This window comes from Oryctolagus cuniculus, chromosome 8 (assembly GCF_051225735.1).
Source record: "Oryctolagus cuniculus isolate XC-2025 breed Fujian yellow rabbit chromosome 8, ASM5122573v1, whole genome shotgun sequence".
Taxonomy (NCBI): Eukaryota; Metazoa; Chordata; class Mammalia; order Lagomorpha; family Leporidae; genus Oryctolagus; species Oryctolagus cuniculus.
In genome coordinates this window covers 112,499,523-112,521,733 of record NC_142874.1, presented here as the reverse complement: position 1 = coordinate 112,521,733, position 22,211 = coordinate 112,499,523, and the positions used below count along the sequence as shown (strand labels likewise).

General features: G+C 42.7%; 1 protein-coding gene across 1 annotated transcript; it reads left to right on the top strand.

Annotated features, from left to right (window-relative positions):
• Positions 1–50: 50 nt before the first annotated feature.
• On the top strand, positions 51–19,336 carry THAP9 (THAP domain containing 9). The gene is given in 6 exon segments (XM_008267662.5): positions 51–190; positions 5,507–5,702; positions 7,014–7,317; positions 9,132–9,282; positions 17,186–19,060; positions 19,062–19,336. Coding segments are annotated over 6 exon segments (2,697 nt in total). The 5' UTR covers positions 51–110; the 3' UTR covers positions 19,153–19,336.
• The last annotated feature ends 2,875 nt before the right edge of the window (positions 19,337–22,211 follow it).

Genomic DNA, 22,211 nt, shown 5'->3' with positions numbered 1-22,211 from the left:
CCTTCCTGAATAAATAAAGGCCGTAGCGGCCGAGTCAACGGGCGGAGCTAAGTTGTCGTGATTCAAGCTGTCGCGGGAACCCCGAAGGCGGAACCCCACGTAATTAGAAGATGACCCGAAGTTGCTGCGCAGTGGGCTGCAGCACGCGGGACACCGTGCGGAGCCGGGAGCGCGGCCTCTCCTTCCACCAGTGCGTGTGAGAGCAGCCCGGGAGCCAGCACTCTCGCCGCCGGGCCTGGCGGGCTGTAGGCCGAGGCGGGGCCGGGCAGTGCGTGGCGCCGCGCACGTGACGCGACGCGGCGTGGAGCGGGGCGGGGGAGCCCAGAAAGTTGAGGTCGGCTTAGCCCCAGTTTGCCGGTTCTGTCTCCCTCTGCCTGCTGCTCGCCTAGTGGCGTTTAACAGGGTTACTGGAAGGAAGCCTGCCTTTCTCTGGGTGCTCCTACTGCACCCAGAGAGACCGGGGAGGGAGGGAGGTTGGGAGAACTGAGGGGCCCGGGTGAGCACACGTCAGGTTTCGTCTGTCCTGCCTTGACGTTGCAGGTTGTTCAGTTCGGTTAACCTGGCCGTACTCTGGCCGATCTGGGCATGGAAGTGTCCTTTGGGCCAAGAGTGGGGCAGAGAGGGAGGAGTTGGAGAGTGCAGGTTCAGTGTAGAGGAGTGGGAGGCAAAGACTTGTGTTGCGGGATTAAGGAGTTTGGACTATGTACGGTAGACCCGATTTACTTGTTTTATTTGAGAGGCAGAGACTGAGAGGTCTTCCATCCGCTGGTTCACTCCCCAGATGGCTGCAGCGGCTGGAGCTGAGCCGATCCAAAGCCAGGAACCAGGAGTCTCCTCCGGGTCTCCCATGCAGGTGCATGGGCCCAAGGACTTGGGCCATCTTCCACTGCTTTCCCAGGCCACAGCAGAGGGCTGGATCGGAAGTGGAGCAGCCGGGTCTTGAACCGGCGGCCATATGGATTACCGGCACTGCAGGCCGCGACCCCACTAGTCATTTTTCAAAACCTAGGGCTGATTCCGGCCCTCGGTGTGTTAGCAGTTGTATGGCTTCCTGTCTCCCTTGCCATGTTCTCCCTTCAGTAAATTCCCCTACTCTTATTTTAAACTGCTTTATCTACTGTTAGTTCTGAGAGCCAGTAAGCACCCTCTTGTTACTCCTGCTTTTAAACACAGCTCGATCCTGTGTACCCCCTTTCACTGCCCTACCAGTCTCCTCCCTTTATAACCAGGCTCCTGAAAACTGTGTGCACCGAGTCCCACGGGCTTTTTTACCTATCATAGCCAGCTACCTGCCCCCGCTGCCCTGATAAAATAACGCTGGCAGAGGGTCACCCGCGGCCTTGCCAGATCTAGTTTGTTCTTAGTCCTTCCCTGGACCTGTTTTTAACCTGTCATCGTTTGGACTGCTCCATGAGAAGCCCCGTGCTCTCCCAAGGCTAAATTCTTTCCCCTTCTTTTCACCTTCCGGGTTTCCTGGAAGCTCTCTTTTAAATGCAAATTTTTTTCTTGGTGTTCCCCTTGAGGCTTTTCATTGTCTCAAAGCCTGAATCCTGGTTCCTCCGTGAGGACTTTCCTCCTGGAACCCCTCCCAGTCTGAATCACATTTGCATTCCCTCCGTGTGTTTCTGTTACTGTACCCTTGGGCTGAATGAACACATGTTTCTCTGTGATTGGGAAGAAGGCATTTTTGTCTTGCTGACTCTAGGAAGTTGTAAGGAGAGAACAGATACAGGAAAAGGAGTTAGAATACTATTGTGTTAGTCCCAGCAAGGGGTTCTAATAAGGAATTGAATTAAGGGCTCAGTAAAAGGGGTGATACCGGAAGGGCAGAATTGGACAACTTGCCATTGCTGTGACTTTTTTTTTTTTTAAGATTTATTTATTTATTTGAAAGAGAAAGAGACCTTTTATCTGCTGATTCATGCCCCAAGTGGTGCAGTGGCCAGGCCAGAGCAGAGCCAGGCCCAGTCCAGGAGTCAGGAGCTTCTTTCAGGCTTCGCATGTGGGAGGCAAGGGCCCAGACACTTGGGCCATCGTCTGCTCTCCCAGGCCCATTATCAGGGAGCTGGGTCCAAAGTGGAGCAACCAGGACACCATACGGATGCCCAGGCGGCAGCTCTAGCTGCTGTGACACTACACGGGCTCCTGCTGGGACTGTCTGATCATGGAGCTCCCTCCATGAAAAACTGGCCAACCAACCTTGAGCACTTAAATGTGTGCAGTGATTGTTAAATTCCATATGTAAAGTACTGTATTGATAAAATAATTAAAGGAGCGGGCAAAACTTACAAAATCAAATTCCCAAGTAAATATGGATGCTGTCCTGCAGAAGATGGCACATCCCTTTCTTGGCTATTGACCTGACAGATTGGATCCATAGCTGCCTTTTTTTTTTTTTTTTTTTTTTTTTTTTTTTTTTTTTGACAGGCAGAGTGGATAGTGAGAGAGAGAGACAGAGAGAAAGGTCTTCCTTTTGCCGTTGGTTCACCCTCCAATGGCCACCACGGCTGGCGTGCTGCGGCGGGCGCACCGCGCTGATCTGAAGGCAGGAGCCAGGTGCTTCTCCTGGTCTCCCATGGGGTGCAGGGCCCAAGCACTTGGGCCCTCCTCCACTGCACTCCCGGGCCACAGCAGAGAGCTGGCCTGGAAGAGGGGCAACCGGGAAAGAATCCGGCGCCCCGACCAGGATTAGAACCCGGTGTGCCGGCGCCGCTAGGTGGAGGATTAGCCTGTTGAGCCGCAGCGCCAGCCGGATCCATAGCTTTTAAGGTATACAAGACCCTTTGTGATCTGGCTTCTAGCTGCCTCTCCAGTCCATCAATAACCACTCCTTGCTACCTCTGTGTTCCTCTTCCAACTTTCTGGAACTTACTTTTTGATGCTTTGTGCTGTCAGTAAGATCCAAGTAATTATTTTCTATTTTTATTTCCTAATTATTTGCTCTGTGTGGTCACTATGCATGGAAGATTTCTATTGAGGCTTCAACTCTAGTTATTTTATTTCCTCCAAAGCCAGCACCACACTATAGCTGTAGATGAAGTAGCAAGGACAAAGGCTGTGGTGTTAAAATTACCTAAAGGTCAAGAGCATTGGTGCCCTATCAAAAGCTTATAAGAGGTGGTTTTTTGTGTGTGTTTGTGTGTGTGTGTGTGTTTTTTTTTTTTTGCCTGCATCATGTTGAAATGAATTCTGTTTTTAAGGTTTGAATTATGCAATGTTTCAAACATTCTAACAAACAGAAAATGATATATAACAAACACCTATTGTGCCCATCACTTGAATGAAGCAAATGTTAACATTTGCCTTGTTTCAGATCCCACACAACCCCCCTTAGAACAAAGCTACAGGCACTTAAAGCCTCACTTCTCAATCCTTTCCCTTCCTCCCCAGAGGTAACTATTGTAGAAAGGGTTTGTTAGCCACCATTCTGGAAAATATTTTATATTCAGAGAGCCAAAGGTAAGTTTCCGCCAGTCTTGTAAAAGCCTGGTCACAAGGAGAAAGAAAACAGGATGCTGTTACAGTGTAAACCAGTTCCTTAGTGTGGATGTGAGATGATGACTGATTTGGGATTTTTCTTCTGTCAGAGGTGGCTTTCTACTGTGGAGACATGAATCCAATTTCAGCTGTTTATTGGTGGCTATGCTTGGCTCTGGTCTTGGTTTCACCTTCTCTAAGAGAATAAAAGCCTACCTTACAGAGTCTCTGTAAAGCTGAGTATTTAAAATATAGTTATAGCACAAGGTAAATCTCTAAAAGAATTATCACCAATTTAATTTTGCCCATTATACTCAAGCCAGTGAAGTTAAACAATGCTATTTCCCACTAGAAAATAACTCGGTGAAAAGAGATTTGTTTTACCTTCATTGGAAAACCAATTCCCTGTTCATTCTCTCTCTGTTAAGTAGCATCATCTTCCTGGAACAACAAAACGGAAGTTCCAGAAATGGAACTGGAAATAAACTGTAGATAGTACAAAGTGCTTGTTCCGCAGCCCTGGGAGGAGGCTCCAAGATGAAGGGCTGTGGCTAATACCACACAGCAGGAAAGGGTCCCCACTGCCCTGCTGACCCTATGTTCTTTCTCTAGGTGACTGAGACCGCACCTGAGAATTAGGTTTTGCCATACTACTATATTCTGTAATAATTGTCAGCCATCTCTGTTTTGAAACACTAAATGCTTTAAAATCCAAATTAAAGAGCACAAAAGACATCCTAGCTACCTATAATTCTGTCTCCAAGTCAAAGAGAAGGGAGCAAAAAGAGTACTTCCGTAATTTTTACTGTTTACTTCGTAAGTTCCTAAACAGCAATTTGACTGGCATTGAAAAATAGAGAAATGCAAGGTAATGTTATATTCAAGGCTAGGAAAAAATAGTGTCTTCTCCCAAAAATGAGAAAATGGAGTGTAGTAAATCTACTTGTTTTCTGTTGTATAACAAATTGAAATTTCAGAGGAAACATTATGATCTTGCACATTTCTGAGAGCCAGAAGTGAGTGAGCTGGATTTTACAGGGTACCTCCTAAGACGGCAGTCATCCCAAAGCTTGAATTGAGGCTGAAGGATCTAATTTTGAAAAGGCTTCACTCACATGGCCTTAGTGCTCACCAAGTAGGCCTCTGCACAGAGCTGCTTGTAGCATGGTAGGTAACGACCCCAGAGCACACTGTCCGGCAGAGAGAGAAGGAGGAAGCCTGGGTCACTCCTGCCTTGTTTGTTCTTTAGCAAATCACTAACTCCCTCCCTTGCTCAAGGGTGGTGGAATTGGGCTCTACCTCTTAAAAGGAGAAATACCAAAGAATTTGTGAATGGGAAAGAAAAAGGTACATATGTTCTTGAACCATTTATTTATTTATTTATTTTTTTTTTTTTTTTTTTTTTTTTTTGACAGGCAGAGTGGACAGTGAGAGAGAGAGACAGAGAGAAAGGTCTTCCTTTGCCGTTGGTTCACCCTCCAATGGCCGCCGCGGCCGGCGCGCTGCGGCCGGCGCACCGCGCTGATCCGATGGCAGGAGCCAGGAGTCAGGTGCTTTTCCTGGTCTCCCATGGGGTGCAGGGCCCAAGCACCTGGGCCATCCTCCACTGCACTCCCTGGCCACAGCAGAGAGCTGGCCTGGAAGAGGGGCAACCGGGACAGAATCCGGCGCCCCGACCGGGACTAGAACCCGGTGTGCCGGCGCCGCTAGGCGGAGGATTAGCCTAGTGAGCCGCGGCGCCGGCCTCTTGAACCATTTAAATTTGAGCAGATTCTGTTCCGTGTAGGCAGGGAAGACAGAATACGGTAGGCTCTTTAGTAGCAGAATTGCCCCCACAGATTGAAACAGATAAAATCACTGAGATGCTGAACTTGTAGGTTTTAAAATCAAAGTTTTGACAAATGAAATAATAAATTAAATTTTTAATTGGGTTTTATGTAAAGCAGGTCAATAAATGGGTTTGTATAATATTACTATAGTATTACTCTAATATTTTCATGTTAATAGAAGTTTAATATGATTGCTATAGATTTCCAACTGATATCTTACTGCGCTCAAAGTGGATCAGGGCTGTTAATCGTGTGGACCCCAGAAGCAAAAAGATTTGGATCCCAGGACCATGTGCTATGCTATGTTCCAAACATTTTCAAGAAAGTGACTTTGAATCATATGGCTTGAGAAGAAACCTGAAAAAAGGATCCGTGCCCTCTCTTTATCTGCACAAGGTACTCAAATCTAGTTGTAAACAAAGCTAAATTTGAGAGTCTTTAAAAATCAAGATTGCCACATCATAGCTAGAATTTGCACAGAGAATCCCGAGACTTAAAATAAATCCAATAATAGATTTTAAATGCATTGATATTCATTTTAAAAATCTATATGTAATAACATTCTGTTCTGGAGAGTTGTAAGTATATACATGCAGATCATTTGTACATACAGAAAAGTTACTAATTGCAAAAATCAACTAAAAGGTATAAATGCCTTAGAATCAGGCTCTTGTTTAGTACGAGACCTTTCTTAATACTTTGAAATAATCTACCCTTTTTGGCCCCTCCCAACAAAGTTATTTATCTTGACCAAAAATATGTCTAACATTAGTTTTGCTACAGGAAGAAATATATGAAAAATATGTGACTTTCTATGAGTGAGTCACCAGTACTGGGATTACAGACTTATGTTTCTTTCAGTGGTTTTTACTTTTATCTTTTTATCCTTTAACCACAACTCTCATACATGACTTTTAATTTTTACATACTCTGCAATAGTCACCTAACTGTTCTTACTCTAACATCTTCCAACTGATTGCAGTTGTCTTTTGGGGTGGTTCTGTCTCAGTGCCCTACTCAGAAGTACATAGTTGGTATCAGATTTACTCATAGCAACCAAGAGCTTTCTATTAATTGATTCATACATTTCTAACTAAACTCTCTTTTCAAACCACATACACTTAACCTTCTTTTATGTGTCTATGTAAAATCAGTGTTAGTGATGATGTATCAAGGCCAACAGTGGCCCAGGCTTTGCACTGGGAAGTTTTGTATCCTCGTGACAACCCTCTGTTATCTGCATTTTACAGATGAGGACACAAAGGACTGTAGTGCTTAAGCGATAGCTAGTAAGAGGGAGCTGGGATTCAACCTAAAGCGGTCTATTCCAGTGCGCCTACATTGTCCACTCTTCTCTTTTTGGTCAAATAATTGCCCTGTCTCATCCTTTAAGCCATGCTGCTGATCCTCAATAAGCTATTCAAAACTCACTTCCATGAAGCATTCTCAAATTACTGTCACTTTTCTCTAGTTACTTTAATCATTTCAGAAGATTTCAGCATCACATTAATATAGCAGTATGCTTGCACACACCAAAAAAGACTGTTTACACTGTTCTATAGACTGTCAATTTAGAAAATTCAGAGTCCTTGGCCTTTCATATATAATTCCCCATCAACCAGGTGAGTGCTTTGTAATCAGTGGTATTTTTATAGCAATCTGTGAGATGATTTCTAAAATAACTTTTATTTCACATTTCTGTGATAGGTTCCTCAAGGTATATGCCCTAAAGGTAAAGCAAGACAGAAAATCCTGCAGCAGCCCCTTCCAGCTGATTCTGAAGAGACTGCTACTGAGGACCATAACTATAGTTTAAGGACACCTTTGACAGTAGGTGCAGAGAAGCTGGCTGAAGTGCAGGAAATGCTGCAAGTGTCCAAAAAAAGACATGTCCCCGTAAAAAACTATAGGATGATCAAGAAGAGAAAGGGTTTACAATTAATTGATGCACTTGTAGAAGAGAAACTGCTTTCTGAAGAAACAGAGTTTCTGCTACGAGCACAATTTTCAGGTATTACCCCCCCCCCATAATTTATATGATACTTAATAGCTCTTTATTTTTTCAATGCCATTAAATATTTACTTTGCTACTGCCCATGTAAACATGTTTTCAGTTGTGAAGTGAAAGGTCTCAATCATTTAAGCAAGAAGAATGAAAAGTAACCAAAATACTTTTTATATTTCATGATTTCCCCCCATTATGAAATTAACATGTTTATTCTAGGAAAAGAGAAGAAATAACTAAGTGATAAAATGGCACATAGCCCCACCACACAGAGATGAGAACATGTGGTTTACACAGCTTTGTATTCTGGGCTTTTGCTTTTTTATAATAGCTTTCACTCATGCTATTGCAAGTTAGCAGTTTTTAAACTGCTGTGTAATTTATTACCAAAGTCTTTTAAGATTGGAGTTGAACTATGTAATGTGCAGAGTCTCTTTGGTGAATCCCTATTGTTTTTCTTTAAAAGTTCTCTAGTATAGATACATGCGCAAATTCATGGATGGACCACCTGGTCCTCTTTGTGAGCCAAGATGTTGAAGAAAGGCAGAGTAAGAGTTGCCAACTTACATTTTCATGAAAACAGCTGAAATGGTGAACTTACATTCTGGGAAAAAGAAAAATATTGTTTGTAGAAGAGTAAGTGTCTCCAGAGGGAGGGAATAGATTAAAGAAATAGGGGACGCCACCACGAACAGAGGGTATTTTTCTTCTCTCCATGGTGGGCATTTCTGTTCAATATGAGCAGTACCCTTACCCTGTCCCTAGAAAATGTCGCTCCTATCTAATTTTCACCTTTGAGTGGTAACCAGGGAACAAATAAGACAAATTAATGTCATAAGCCCAAGACTTAATTTTATCCAGTTATTTAATTTACTTTCCTGTTCCTCTAAAATCTTCCAGTCTGGCTGCCAATGAATAATAAAACACGAACCAAGTTGAATCTGTTTTCGTCCCTTTTGGCAGCAAGATGATCCATGATAAATGGTCAAGGGACCCTATAGGAGATGTTAATATCCGAATAACTAGAGTTAAAATATGACTAAATTTGTCACATTTTTGATGGCCAGTGTATTTTACATCCAAATATGACAATCTGTTCCTGAAAATGTTGCTAGTCAATGTTTCACCACAAAAGTGAATAAATGTCAGGGTTAGCATTGTGGCGGAGTGGATAAAGCTGCCACCTGGGATGCCAGCTTCCCATATGTACGGTAGTTTCTGTCCCTGTTGCTGCATTTCTGATCCAGCCCCCAGCAAATGTACCTGGGAAAGCAGTGGAGGATGGCACAAGTGCTTGGGCCCCTGCACCCACATGGGAGACCCAAAAGAAGCTCTTGGCCCCCAACTTCCACTTGGCCCAACTCCATCATGTAGCCATTTGGGGAGGGAACCAGTGGGTGGAAGATCTTTCTCTGTGTCTCTTCCTCTTTCTATAATTCTTCCTTTCAAATAAATGATAAATCTAATAAATAAATGTATGGCTGGTGCTGTGGTGTAGTAAAGCTGCAGCCTGAGATGCCAGCATCCATTTGGGCCGTGGTTTGAGTCCTAGCTGCTCCTCTCTTGATCCAGCTCTCTGCTTATGGTCTAGGAAAGCAGTGGAAGATGGCCCAAGTCCTTGGGCCCCTGCACCCCTGTGGGAGACCCAGAAGAAGCTCCAGGCTCCTGGCTTCAGATCGGCCCAGCTCCAGCCATCGCAGCCATTTGGGGAGTGAACCAGCGGATGGAAGACACCTCTCTCTCTCTCTGCCTCTCTGCCTCTGTAACTCTGCCTTTCAAATGAATGAATAAATCTTAATAAATAAACGTAACTTTAACAGATTTTCGCTGGGAGCGACATGACTGGAAGGACACAGCTGCGTACTCTACAGAAATGAAACAGTTTGCTTGTACACTCTACCTGTGCAGCAGCAAAGTCTACGACTATGTAAGAAAGATTCTTCAGCTGCCTCATTGCTCCGTCCTCAGAACGTAAGTGAATTACTCTTTAGATGTTAAGTGAATGAAACAGACACGGTGTTCTTGGATTGTATTTTATACGTTAAAGCTTTTAGTATTCATGCTCAAATGTATGCATTTCAAAATTTTTTGCCCCAAAATAAAATTATCTTTTAACTTAATTTTCCACAATCTTTTTGAAGTGGCCTCATACTCCTATTTATTAGCCCATTTTTAAAAAGGTTCTAGGTGGCATTTATGTATTATTTTACAACAGTAAAATGTTCACCAATAAAATGAAGACACATAGGGGCCAGTGCCGTGACACAATGGGCTAAGCCTCCGCCTGCAGCACCGGCATTCCATTTGCATGCCAGTTTGTGTCCTGGCTGCTCTTCTTCTGATCTGGCTCTCTGCTTATGTCCTGAAAAACAGTGGAAGATGGCCCAAGTCCTTGGGTCCCTGTACCTATGTGGGAGACCCTGAAGAAACTCCTGGCTTCTGATTGGCTCAGCTGTGGCCACTATTGCCATTTGGGGGGGTGAACCAGCAGATGGAAGACCTTTCTCCCTTTATCTTTCTAAAACTCTACCTCTCAGATAAATAAATAAATCTTAAAAAAAAAAATTAAGACACATAGGCCTGACAAGTTTTTTTGTATCTCCCAGATGTTGGGAGACACTCAAGGCAATAAATTTTTTTTTTAAGATTTATTTTATTTATTTAAGAGACAGAGAGAGAGAGGTCTTCCATCTGCTGATTCACTCCCCAAATGGCCACAACGGCCAGAGTTGAGGGGCCGGGAGCCCACTCTGGGTCTCCCACGTAGTTGCAGGGGCCAAAGGACTTGGGCCATCCTCTGCTGCTTTTTCAGGCACGTTAGCAGGGAGCTGGATCAGAAGCAGAGCAGCTGGGACTCGAAGCGGTGCCCATGTGGGATATCGGCACTGCAGGCCAGGGCGTTAACCTGCTATGCCACAGCGCCAGGCCCAAGGCAATACAGTTTCAGTCCTGAAATAATGGAGATTCTTATTCACATCAGTAATTCTGACATCTGACAGTTCTGGATTGATTGGTAAGGGACAAAGCACAGAAATCTGCATTTGTTTTTTGGTGAGCACTGCAGTTGATACCAATGAAGGTTCCCTAGGGACCAGATTTTTATAAAGAAGGATTTGTGTTTATTTAGAATTCCCTTAGCGTGAGGCAAATAATATAATGATCTTGTAAGGTCTTAATTAATTTAGTTTTTGTCACTGGTTTTTATTTATTTATTTTTGATTTAATTTATTTGAGAGGTAGGGTTACAAAGAGAGGGAGAAACAGAGAGAAAGGTCTTCTGTCTGCTGTTTCACTCCCCAAATGGCCGCAACAGTTGGAGCTGAGCCCATCTGTAGCCAGGAGCCAGGAGCTTCTTCCAGGTCTCCCACACGGGTTCAGGGGCCCAAGCACTTGGGCCATCCTCCACTGTTTTCCCAGGCCTTCAGCAGAAAGCTGCAGTGGAAGGGGAGCAGCCAGGACTTGAACCTACGTCTATATGGGGTACTGACATCACAGGCAGAGGCTAAGCCAACAGAACCAGTCTTTGTCACTGGTTTTACAGATTCTTTTTTTTTTTTTTTAAATGAATGAGATTAAATTAAATTGAAATTATATTATATTGAATTAAAATACTACTAATGAAAGAAATGAGAGAAAAGGAAGGAACATTGATTCATTGTTCCTAGTTATCATGTTCTTATAAACAATTGCTGTTAACATTTAGAGTATTTCCTTCCAATCTTTTTTCTGGGCTTAGATTTACTGGATTTTACGTAGTTGTGATCTTTGGTATATAAATTGCCAGACTGCCTTTTTTTTATTATATGTGCTTTTTAATCTGTGTTATTTTGAACTCTTTATTTAAACAAATTTTAATGGCTGCATAATGTCAAGTAGTTCTCTGCTATTTAACTCTGGTGTTCTCCAGTTATTGGGCCTTAGTATTATTTCCATTTTTTGGTTTTAATTGTTAACACTTCTTGGCCTTTTGGGTAAGATCAAGTATGGTTGTAATTGCTATTTAGTAAGTTGAGATGAACATTTGTATATCAGGGCACCTACTGTATCCCATAATATGACTGTTACCACTCAGACTAAATATTTTACTTACTTGTAAATGTATACTTTCTGCTAAACAGAAATATTTTTATAAGATACTGCATTGATTTTTTTTTGTTCCTTTCTTAATATAGTCCTCTCTTCTGTACTTGCTCTACGTAAAGCGTTGCTGACTGATTTTTCATCATGGTTCATGTAAGACTTCTTGTCTTTTTTGTCTTTCACGGTTTTCGTCACTTCCCATTGTTCTCTGTCAGCGTCTGGACTGAATCTCCCCTGGCAGTTCAGCTCACACTCACCTTTTCTCTCTTCATGTCTTGCATTTTGTGACCTTTGCTATGATGTTATGTTTCCAGTTCTGGTACTCAAAACAGCTGCTTGTTTCTTTGGCTACTTTGACTGGAACTCAGGTACATTAAAATATATATAAGTAGATAAGTACCAGAAAGTGAAATACACAATACTTCACTTCTCCTAATGTCACGAAGCAACTGTTGTTAGCAGTTTGGTATATATCCTCCCAGATATTTTTTAAAACTTTCAATAAAATTTTGTCGTAATGGCCATATGTTATTAGTACATACATTTTTTTTAATTAATTAATTTATTTGAAAGAGTTAGAGAGATCTTCCATCCACTGGAATGTCCCAAATGGCCACAAGGGATGAATTGGGCCAATCTGAAGCCAGAAACCAGGAGCTTCTTCCAGATCTCCCACTCGAGTGCAGGGGCCCAAGCAGTTGGGCCATCTTCTGCTGCTTTCCCAGGCCACAGCAGAGAGCTGGAAAGGAAATAGAGCAGCCGGGACTTGAACCAACTTCCGTATGTGATACTGGCACTCAGGCAGCAGCTTTACCTGCTACGCCACAGCACCTACTACTCTTCATACTTGAATTTTATCCTAAAAATGTCTGCATGGTCAGACATTTGTGTTTGGTTACATTTACATTCATTTTCCCATTAAAATTTTTTTTAAAGGTTTATTTATTTATTTGAAAGAGTTAGAGAGACAAGAGGCAGAGAGAAAGAGAGATCTTTCATCTACTGGCTCACTCCCCAGCTGGCCACACTGGCCAGAACTATGCCTATCTGGAGCCAGGAGCTTCCTCCCAGTCTCCCACGCAAATGCAGGGGCCCAAGGACTTGGGCCATCTTCTGCTGCTTTCCCAGGCCACAGCAGATGGCTGGAATGGAAGTAGAGCAGCTGAGACTTGAACTGGTACTCATATGTGATACTAGCACTCAGGTGGCAGCTTTACCCACTCAGCCACAGTGCCTACCCCTATTCATATTTAGATTTTATCCTAAAAATGTCTGAATGGCCAAACATGTTTGTATTTATTACATTTACATTCATTTTCCCATTAAAAATTTTTTTAGTGAATTATTTATCTGAAAAAGTTACACAGAGTGAAGGAGAGGCAGAGGGAGAGGTCTTCCATCCACTGGCTCACTCCCCAGTTGACCACACCAGCTAGAGTTGTGCCAATCCGAAACCAGGAGCTAGGAAGGAGCTTCTTCCGGGTCTCCCACATGGGTTTAGAGGCCCAAGGACTTGGGCCATCTTCTACTGCATCCCATACAGGATGCTGCCTGTGGCTTTACCTGCTAAGCCACAGCGCCAGCCCCCCTGTATCTGTTCTTAACAGAGCTTCACTTAGGTATTAGATCTTAAAAGTAATTATATTTGCTATTCATTGATTGAATACATATTGATCAGAAGCGGCCAGTGCGGCAGGAGATAAACGAGGAGACTGCGGTAGCCTGGAAGCCAAGTGTAGGAAGTATGTCAAGGAGGGAGTAGTCCACTAAATCAAATGCTGCTGGGAGATCAGGTAAGCGGACAGAGAATTGACCTTTGATTTTTTTTCAAGATAGCAGTCATTGATAACTAAGACCAAAGCAGCTATAGTGGAGTAGTAGAGAGGTAAACATAGTTCAGGTGGGGTTCAAAAGAGACTGGCAGGTGATGAAGCAGAGAAAACAATTATGGACTCTGCAGGAGTTTTGTTTTGAAGGAGCACCGTAAAATGAGTGTGAAGCTGGAAGGGAACATGTGTTGGTGAGGGATGTTTGTTGGGGTTCCAGTGTGTTTGCCTGCTCACGGGAGGGATCCTGTAGGAAAAAGAAAATTGGTGATGCTCAAAAGAAAGTATGCTTGTAGTAGGATTACATCCACCACTGTTGTGGAGGAAAATCTGAACGGAACAGGGACAGTCCAGTCATTGAAACAGAAAGAAAAGTGACTATCCAGACAGTAGTTAACAGATTTGGTGATAAGAGACAGTTTTTATTGGATTGCTTCTGTTTTCTCAATTAAATAAAATCATCAGCTGAGAGTTGAGGAGGGAGACATCAAAAATTTGGGGAGAAAGGGGAAAAAATGTGAATAGTTAGTTCAAAGACCAGGGAAGCAAAAAATTGGGAAAACAAAGCACCAGGATTATAGTCAACATGATTGTTTTTCCTCCATAGTGATGGAGCAGCAGTTAGATGGCCAGCAATTAGATTCGATGAGGACAAACCAAGCCAGACTTAAATAAAAAAAAAAAAAAAACCTTGCTTTGTTTAGATAGGTACTTCATTCACTAATTTCATCTTTTTCTAATTCTTTTTTTTTTTTTTTAAGCTTTATTTGTTTTTATTTGAAAGTCAGAGTTACAGAGAGAGGAGAGGCAGAGAGAGAGGTCTTCCATCACTGGTTCACTCCCCAATTGGCTGCAACGGCCGGAGCTGGGCTGATCCGAAGCCAGGAGCCAGAAGCTTCTTCCGGGTCTTCCCACATGGGTGCAGGGGACTAAGGACCTGGGCCATATTCTACTGCTTTTCCGGGCCACAGCAGAGAGCTGGATTGGAAGTGGAGCAGCCGGGTCTCAAACCGGCGCCCATAAGAGATGCCGGCACTTCAGGCCAGGGCATTAACCTGCTGTGCCACAGTGCCGGCCCATCTTTTTCTAATTCTTAACTACATCAGATACCACTCTGGTTTTCTCTGTTAGATCCTTTCTCAGTTCTCCCTGAATTCCTTATGTTCAAAACTTTCTCAGAACTGGCCTTCTTATAACTCTAGTACTTTGGGTCTTTTATAGTAAATTGTTGTTAGAAATTCCTTGGAATTACTTAGCTTTGCTTGTTATAACAGTGATAGATTTTGTTTGGTTGTAGTCATAGAAAGTGCTGGCACAATTGTTACTATTTATATTTTCTTTGTTCCTAACATTCTATGTTTAGATTCATGACAGTTTAGTAAATTAAATTAACTTGCCCTATAGATAGATGATCTAAAAGATTCAAAAGTAAATAAGGCGGGCCAGTGTTGTAGTGCAGCAGGTTAAACCTTAGGTTGCAACTCTGGCTTCCCATAATAGCGTGAGTTCAAGTCCCATCTGTTCTGCTTCCAATCCAGCTTCCTGCAAATGAGCCTGGGAAAACAGCAGATGATGGTTCTTGTACTTGGATCCTGCCATCTCCCCTGGTTGGAGCTGCCCCAGCTGTTGCAGCCATTGGCTGATTCACTCCCCAAATGCCTACAGTAGCTGAGGCTGGGTCAGGCTCAAGCCAGGAGCCCAGAACTTCGTCTGGATCTTCCACATAAATGGCCAGGACCCAGCTGTTTGAACCATCATCTGCTACCTCCCAGGGTGCGTATTAACAGGAAGTTGAATGGGAAGTGGAGTACCCAGGACTCCAACACAGGCATCCCAAGCAGTGATTTAGCCACCATGCCAAATGCCTGTTTTTTGTTTTGTTTTGTGTTTTTAGACTCATTTAGAGTAAAACTTCTACATAAAGACATCAAGTAGTTTCATTACATCCTTACTGCATATGCAAATTTGCATTTTGGGTGTTGATTTGAGAATCCTAACACAAAAAAATTAATTATAATTTGGTGACATAATTGTGAAGGGTTTTCAACGTGCTAGTGCACTATAGCACCACTGTACTGCTTTCTCATGATCCACTATTTTTGTCCTCTTCTAAAAACACAGCAGGTAATGGGGTTGTGGCACAGCTGGTTAAATTGCTGCCCACGATGCCAGCATCCCTTACGAGCACTGGTTTGAGTCCTGGATGCCCCACTTCTGACCCAGCTCCCGGCTGATGGGCCTGGGAAATCAGCAGCAGATGGCCCAAGTACGTGGGCCTCTGCTACCCACGTAGGAGACCAGGATGGAGTTCCAGGTTTCTGTTTTTGACCTGGCCAGTCCTAGCCATTGTGGCCATTTGTGGAATGAACCAAGTGGATGGAAGATTCTCTCTCTCTCTCTCTCTCCCCCCCCCTCCCCCCTACCTCTTGTGGCTCTGCCTTTCAAATAAATAATAAATAAATATTTATTTTTGGAATAAATAATTAAATAAAATACAACCACCAATAAATGCTTTTATTTGTCTTTTAAAATAGATTATAAGCAATTTATTGTCAAAGGATAGATTTTGCATTCTATTACCATTTTTTTCAAAGCCATTTGTGTATCATGAAATCAGTTTAATGTATCAGTATTGCCACACAGAGTATATGTATTTCATATATGTGAAAGTAAATGGCATGTAGTAAGAGTATATTTTGCTTAGGGTCCATCACTGTGGAATAGTGGGTTAAGCCTCTGCCTGCAGCACCGGCATCCTATATGGGTGCTGGTTCAAGTCCTGGCTGCTCCACTTCCAATCCAGCTCCCTGCCAATGGCTCAAGTCCCTGAGCTGCTGCACCCACGTGAGAAACCAGGAAGAAGCTCCTGGCTGCTGGCTCTGGATCATCCCAGCCCTGACCCTTTTGGCCATTTGGGAAGTGAACCAACAGATGGAAAACCTCTCTCTGTCTCTCCCTCGATCTCTCTGTAATTTTGCTTCTCAGATAAATAAATAAACCTTTTTTAAAAAAAGTATATTTTGCTTATGAAACTGTTAGGTTATAGCTAAAATATTTGGAAAGCCCTATCCTAAAAATCTTAAGGAAATACATAAAAATCTCCATTAAGTAGAGGTCAGTTGTCCAGGAAGAAACCTTGACTGCCTAGAAAATAACCCCAAATTCATAAATCTAAATAAAAAAAGACCTCTGAATTATGAAAGTATACTTCTGTTATAGATGAGTACCTCAGTTTCTCCGTCAGCCTCTACTTTCTTCTAATTTAGAATATTATAATAAACATACCTGTTTTCTGTCCTGATCCTCAGTACATTAGGAGGCATACATTGGAGGGATTCTGAAGATAGACCAAAGAGTTGTAGGAGAGAATAATTAGCAAAATGATAAGGAAGATCAGGATATGAAAGGACTCCTGAGGTGCCATTGTATTAGTGTCCCTGCAGGCATGGTTTGATGCTGTAAGAAGTGATAAAAGCATTGCACTGGGTTGAGCAAGTATTCCTAACTGGCAGCACAGTAGGACCACCTCGCCTAACTTCTCCCTCTGTCCCAGTTTCCTGCTCTGTAAAATAAGGCCGATGAACTAGAGGTTCTCAGTGGTTCCTTCCTGTTCAACAGTATTCTCATGTCAGTGAATTTATAGGTAAGATGATATATGGTGTACAAATTAGAACAAACTGGGTAATTGATTTGTATACTTTCTGAAGAATGAATGAGAAATTACCAATCATGTTATAGTATGTTTGCATCGTAAAATACTATTTTGTGTTTCCAAGCTCTTCTGTTTTCTTGGCTATTTCGTTGTAACTGTATAAATATATGCTTAAAAATGCTTGCAGATTTTGGCTAGTTGGCTTTATTTCTAGAGGAATTTGAGACTATTTTTTAGACCACTTAAGGTATGTTTCCCTTTTATCTTTTTATTTCTTCATTCAATTTCTATATTTTTCTCTTTGTATATTTTCTAGGTGGTTATCCAAATGCAAACCCAGTCCAGGTTTCAACAGCAACATTTTTTCTTTCCTTCAAAGAAGAGTAGAGAATGGAGACCAGCTGTATAAATATTGTTCACTGATAATAAAAAGTGTCTCTCTCAAGCAACAACTTCAGTGGGATCCCAGCAGTCAGAGTTTGCAAGGTTTCATGGATTTTGGCCTTGGAAAACTGGATGCTGATGAAACACCACTTGCCTCAGAAACTGTTTTGTTAATGGCAGTGGGTATTTATGGCCATTGGAGAACACCTCTAGGTTATTTTTTTGTAAACAGAGCATCTGGATATTTGCAAGCTCAGCTACTTCGTCTGACTATTGGCAAACTGAGTGACACAGGGATCACAGTTCTGGCTGTTACGTCTGATGCCACGGCTCACAGTGTTCAAATGGCGAAAGCATTGGGGATATGTATTGATGAAGGCAACATGAAGTGTACATTTCAGCACCCTTCATCTTCTAGCCAGCAGATTGCATACTTCTTCGATTCTTGCCACTTGCTGAGATTAATAAGAAATGCGTTTCAGAATTTTCAAACCATTCAGTTTATGAATGGCACAGCACAATGGCAGCACCTTGTGGAGTTAGCAGCACTGGAGGAACAGGAGTTATTAGGTATTGGAAGACTCCCAAGTAAACTTGCAAATTCGCAGAAACACATACTGAAAATGAACTGTGCTGCCCAGGTCTTCAGTGAGAGTGCTGCCCGTGCATTGGAATATTTGCTGTCACTAGGCCTGCCTGCTTTTCAAGACTGCATTGGCACCATCAAGTTTTTACGTCTAATTAGTAAGCTGTTTGACATTTTTAATAGTAGGAACTGTTATGGAAAGGGACTTAAAGGACCTCTGTTGCCTGAAACTTTTAGTAAAATAAATCGTGTATTAATGGAAGCCAAAACTGTTTTTGTTACATTCTCTGACACTAGCAATAATCCGATCATTAAAGGTAAGCAAAAACTAGGATTCCTGGGATTTTTGCTTAATGCTGAGAGCCTAACATGGCTCTACCACAATTATGTTTTCCCAAAGGTCATGCCTTTTCCATATCTTCTGACTTACAAATTCAGTCAAGATCATCTGGAATTATTTCTGAAGATGCTTAGGCAGGTATTAGTCAACAGTGCCAGTCCTACCTGTCTGGCATTCCAGAAGGCTTACCATAATGTGGAGAGCAGATACAGATTTCAAGATGAAGTTTTTCTAAGTGAAGTAAGCACCTTTGACATTTCAATTGCACGAAGGAAAGACTTGACCCTTCGCACGGTTCAGCGTCAGTATGGCATCAGGGCCGTCAGGACTCTCTTTCCTAAAGAAGATGTTTACCAGGACTGGTCTAGTTGTTCACTAAGTGCAGCACTACTGGACCTGTCAGATCATAGGCGAAATCTCATCTCTTGGGCCGGTTACATTGCAAATAAATTGTCAGCTCTGTTAACTTGTGAGGACTGCGTCAGTGCTCTGTACACTTCAGACCTCAAAGCCTCTAAAGTTGGGTCACTGTTATGTGTTAAAAGGAAGAGTGGTTCGTATTTGCCTTCACAGAGTCTCTGCCGAGTCATAAATACCTGTGAGCAGGTTGTAAGAAGCCATTCAAACACCGCAGTGTGTGAACTAGGGCCTAAACAGAGAGAATCTTATCTTCAACAGAAAATACTACATGAGCTTTTGGGGCACCTTTCTCTTTTTGTGGATTTAGATGAGCATCTTTTTGAGGGAGAACCGTGTGCCATCAACCACTTTGTAAAATTGCTGAAGGATATAATTATCTGTTTCTTAAACATCAGAGCTAAAGATGAAGCTCGGGTCCCTTTAAAACATCACTCAGAAAGACCTGAAATGAGAACCAGGAAACTGGTCATTATTGGGTCACACATGTTCAAGTTTGGCTAATAACAGTAAATTCAGGCATTTAGTAAGTAACGGTGGATATCCATTCAAATGAGACCAGAAATGTGTTAGCATTTTTATGAACATACTTTACACTTGGTGAAGTTCATGTCACCATATTAGCAGTTAGCTGTTCTGTACAGTGAACAATTTGCAATTCTGACATGGAATTTCTAATGCATATCATAAAGATCTCTCATACTTTGGTATGGCCTGTGGCATTTATGAGTTTTCCAAAATGTAGAAAGCAATAAGTCTGGAGGTGCAGACCTGACCAATAGGGTCTGTCTTTGAAGATACGACTGTAAGACAGAACAGACTACATTTCCTAAAAGACCTTTGGTTTATGATTTTTAAGATTATTAACAGAACACCTGTGGAACCTTGGAAATAATCTTTACCTAAAAATAAAAATTAAGTTGTGATTTGGAAATCAGGCTGAAGCCAAATGTCACACACCACAAAACTTCCTGGGTTCAGGACACATTAAGATGGAAGTACTTCTGCTCTGTTAGGCAGAAGGTTAAGTACATGGTCACGGATTGTTCTGGTGCTGCAACCGAGATGTAGTGTAGTCTGGGAAGGACGTAGGAACACGGTTTTCACTGCCTGAGTCCTGGACTTCGAAATACTCCTTTTAAATAAGAGAAGGTGATCACTTAACCTGACTCCTGTTGGAAGAGCCTGGGGGCTCAGCAGAAAGCCGGAGGACGCCTTTATTCCAACTTTGCCCTCTCTCAGGTCTACTTGTGTTTGCAAGGGGCTAAGGTAATGTTACACATATATTCAGTGTTGAACTAATCCTGAAATATCACTGCACGTGTCGGTAACTTGTCAAAGGACAGGAACCAGCATACAGTGGATGTTTCAGAAATTGGAAGAAATTGAATCTGCAGATGGAAACATCTTAAGGAAAGTTTTCTCCACTGTGTCACTCAGATTTAAAAAGTAAATTAAAAGAACCTACGTATATGTACTTTCCCAAAGCTGAATATTTTAGTGAGTAAAAGAAGAAACAAGCACATTATTCACTTGTGTTTGTAAAATGTCATTTTGTCATTGAATGTTTGAAAACTTTAAGTGGTAAAAGTTGAGTCTATGAGGAGAAAGCCTTTGGCCTAGATCCTAAACACCTCTTAGGATCCCTGCGTCCTGTATCAGAATGCCCGGGTTCCTGTTCCACCTCCAGTTTTGATCCAGCTGCCTGCTAATGCGCCCCCTGGGAAGCAGCAGGTGATAGCTCAAGGACTTGGATCCCTGTCTTCCACGTGGGCGCCCTGGTGACAGGCACTTGAGGAGGGAAGCAGCGGACAGAAGATCTGTGTCATTATTTCTGCCTTTTAAATAAACAGTTTTTTAAAAAAGAATATTTTGGTATGCTTGTTTACCTCAACACAAAGGCTTAAGTTTTAAAATATAACCAGTGTTGCTGAGAAGTCTGAATTTTGTTGTTATTTTTGCCAATAAAACCCATTTTAAATAAACCTTAAAGAGCCTGCTCATAAATCACCACCTTTAACTGTATGTTAGGTACAAGTTTTGTACCTGATCTTTATTTAAAGTAGGTCCACATCTGTAATGTCTAATGCTCTTTGCTGTTGTGCTTGACAATGCTAGTATGTTTTGTATTTGAAGAAGTAGGTGTTTTTGCATTGTTGCCTTAAATGCTGGATAAATAGGGAGGACAGATGTTGGAGACAAGAATATTTCCACCTTACATTTAGCACAGCTAATGTCCCTTGCACCTGTGAAAGGTTTCTAAGTCTTACATCGGATTTACTTGGTATGATATGCTTGACAGTGAAATATGTTATTCACATTTGATGTGATTAGGGTGATTTGGTTATAATTTCTACTCATGAAAGGAAAATGAGTTCCTTTAAAAAACCTACCTTCCTAGGGCAGGCTTTATGCCCAGTCATTGGGCTGGTTAGAATGCTCATCTTACATTGGAGTACTGGGTTCGATCCTCAGCTCTGGCTGCTGATCCCAGCTCCCTACTAATGCAGACCTGGAGAGCCAGTGGTAATGACTCAAGTACTTGGGACCCTACCACCCACGCGGTGTTCCTGGTTGCAGCCCAGCTATTGTGTGTGTGTGGGAACTAAACCAGTGGATGGAAGCTCTCTGTTGCTCTGTCTCTAGGAAAACAAAAACAAACTTGATATGAAAAATAAGGCAGGAAGAGACCATGTTTAACCAAGTTTAAGATACCTGCAGGCCGGCGCCGCGGCTCACTAGGCTAATCCTCTGCCTAGCGGCGCCGGCACACCGGGTTCTAGTCCCGGTCGGGGCGCCGGATTCTGTCCCGGTTGCCCTTCTTCCAGGCCAGCTCTCTGCTCTGGCCAGGGAGTACAGTGGAGGATGGCCCAGGTGCTTGGGCCCTGCACCCCATGGGAGACCAGGAAAAGCACCTGGCTCCTGGCTCCTGCCATCGGATCAGCGCGGTGCGCCGGCCGCAGCGCGCCGGCCGCGGCGGCCATTGGAGGGTGAACCAACGGCAAAGGAAGACCTTTCTCTCTGTCTCTCTCTCTCACTGTCCACTCTGCCTGTCAAAAAAAAAAAAAAAAAAAAAAAAAGATACCTGCATCCCACATGAGAGTGCTTGGTTTCCGTCCCTGGCTCTGATTCCTAATGTCAGCTTCCTGCCAACTCGGACCCTGGGAGGCAGCAGTGATGATGCCTGTAAGTAGACTCCTGCCACCCCAGGGGGAGACTTGGGTTTTATTCCTGGTTCCTGGTGCTGGCCTGGCCCAGCCCATCACTACATGTATTTGGGGCGTGAACCAGCAGATGAGGATTCCCTATCTGCCTCTCAAATTAAAAAAAATTTCAAATGTATCCTTCCTAATTTCTAACAAGTACTAGTACTGTTGGGTAGCCACACTCACAAGAACTCAAAGACGTACGTGTAAGAGGTAAATCTAGAAAGCTCTGAAGAAAATAGGGTAACAGACGGATTCGTTGGTGGTTTCTTAGATGTCACCCTCACAATAAAGGAAAATAAAATCAGACCTCATCAGAACTGGAAACTTGTGTTTCAAAGAGATACCATCATGAAAGAGAAAAACAATCTCTTGAAGGAGAACTTTGCAAATCATTTAATAAAGGACA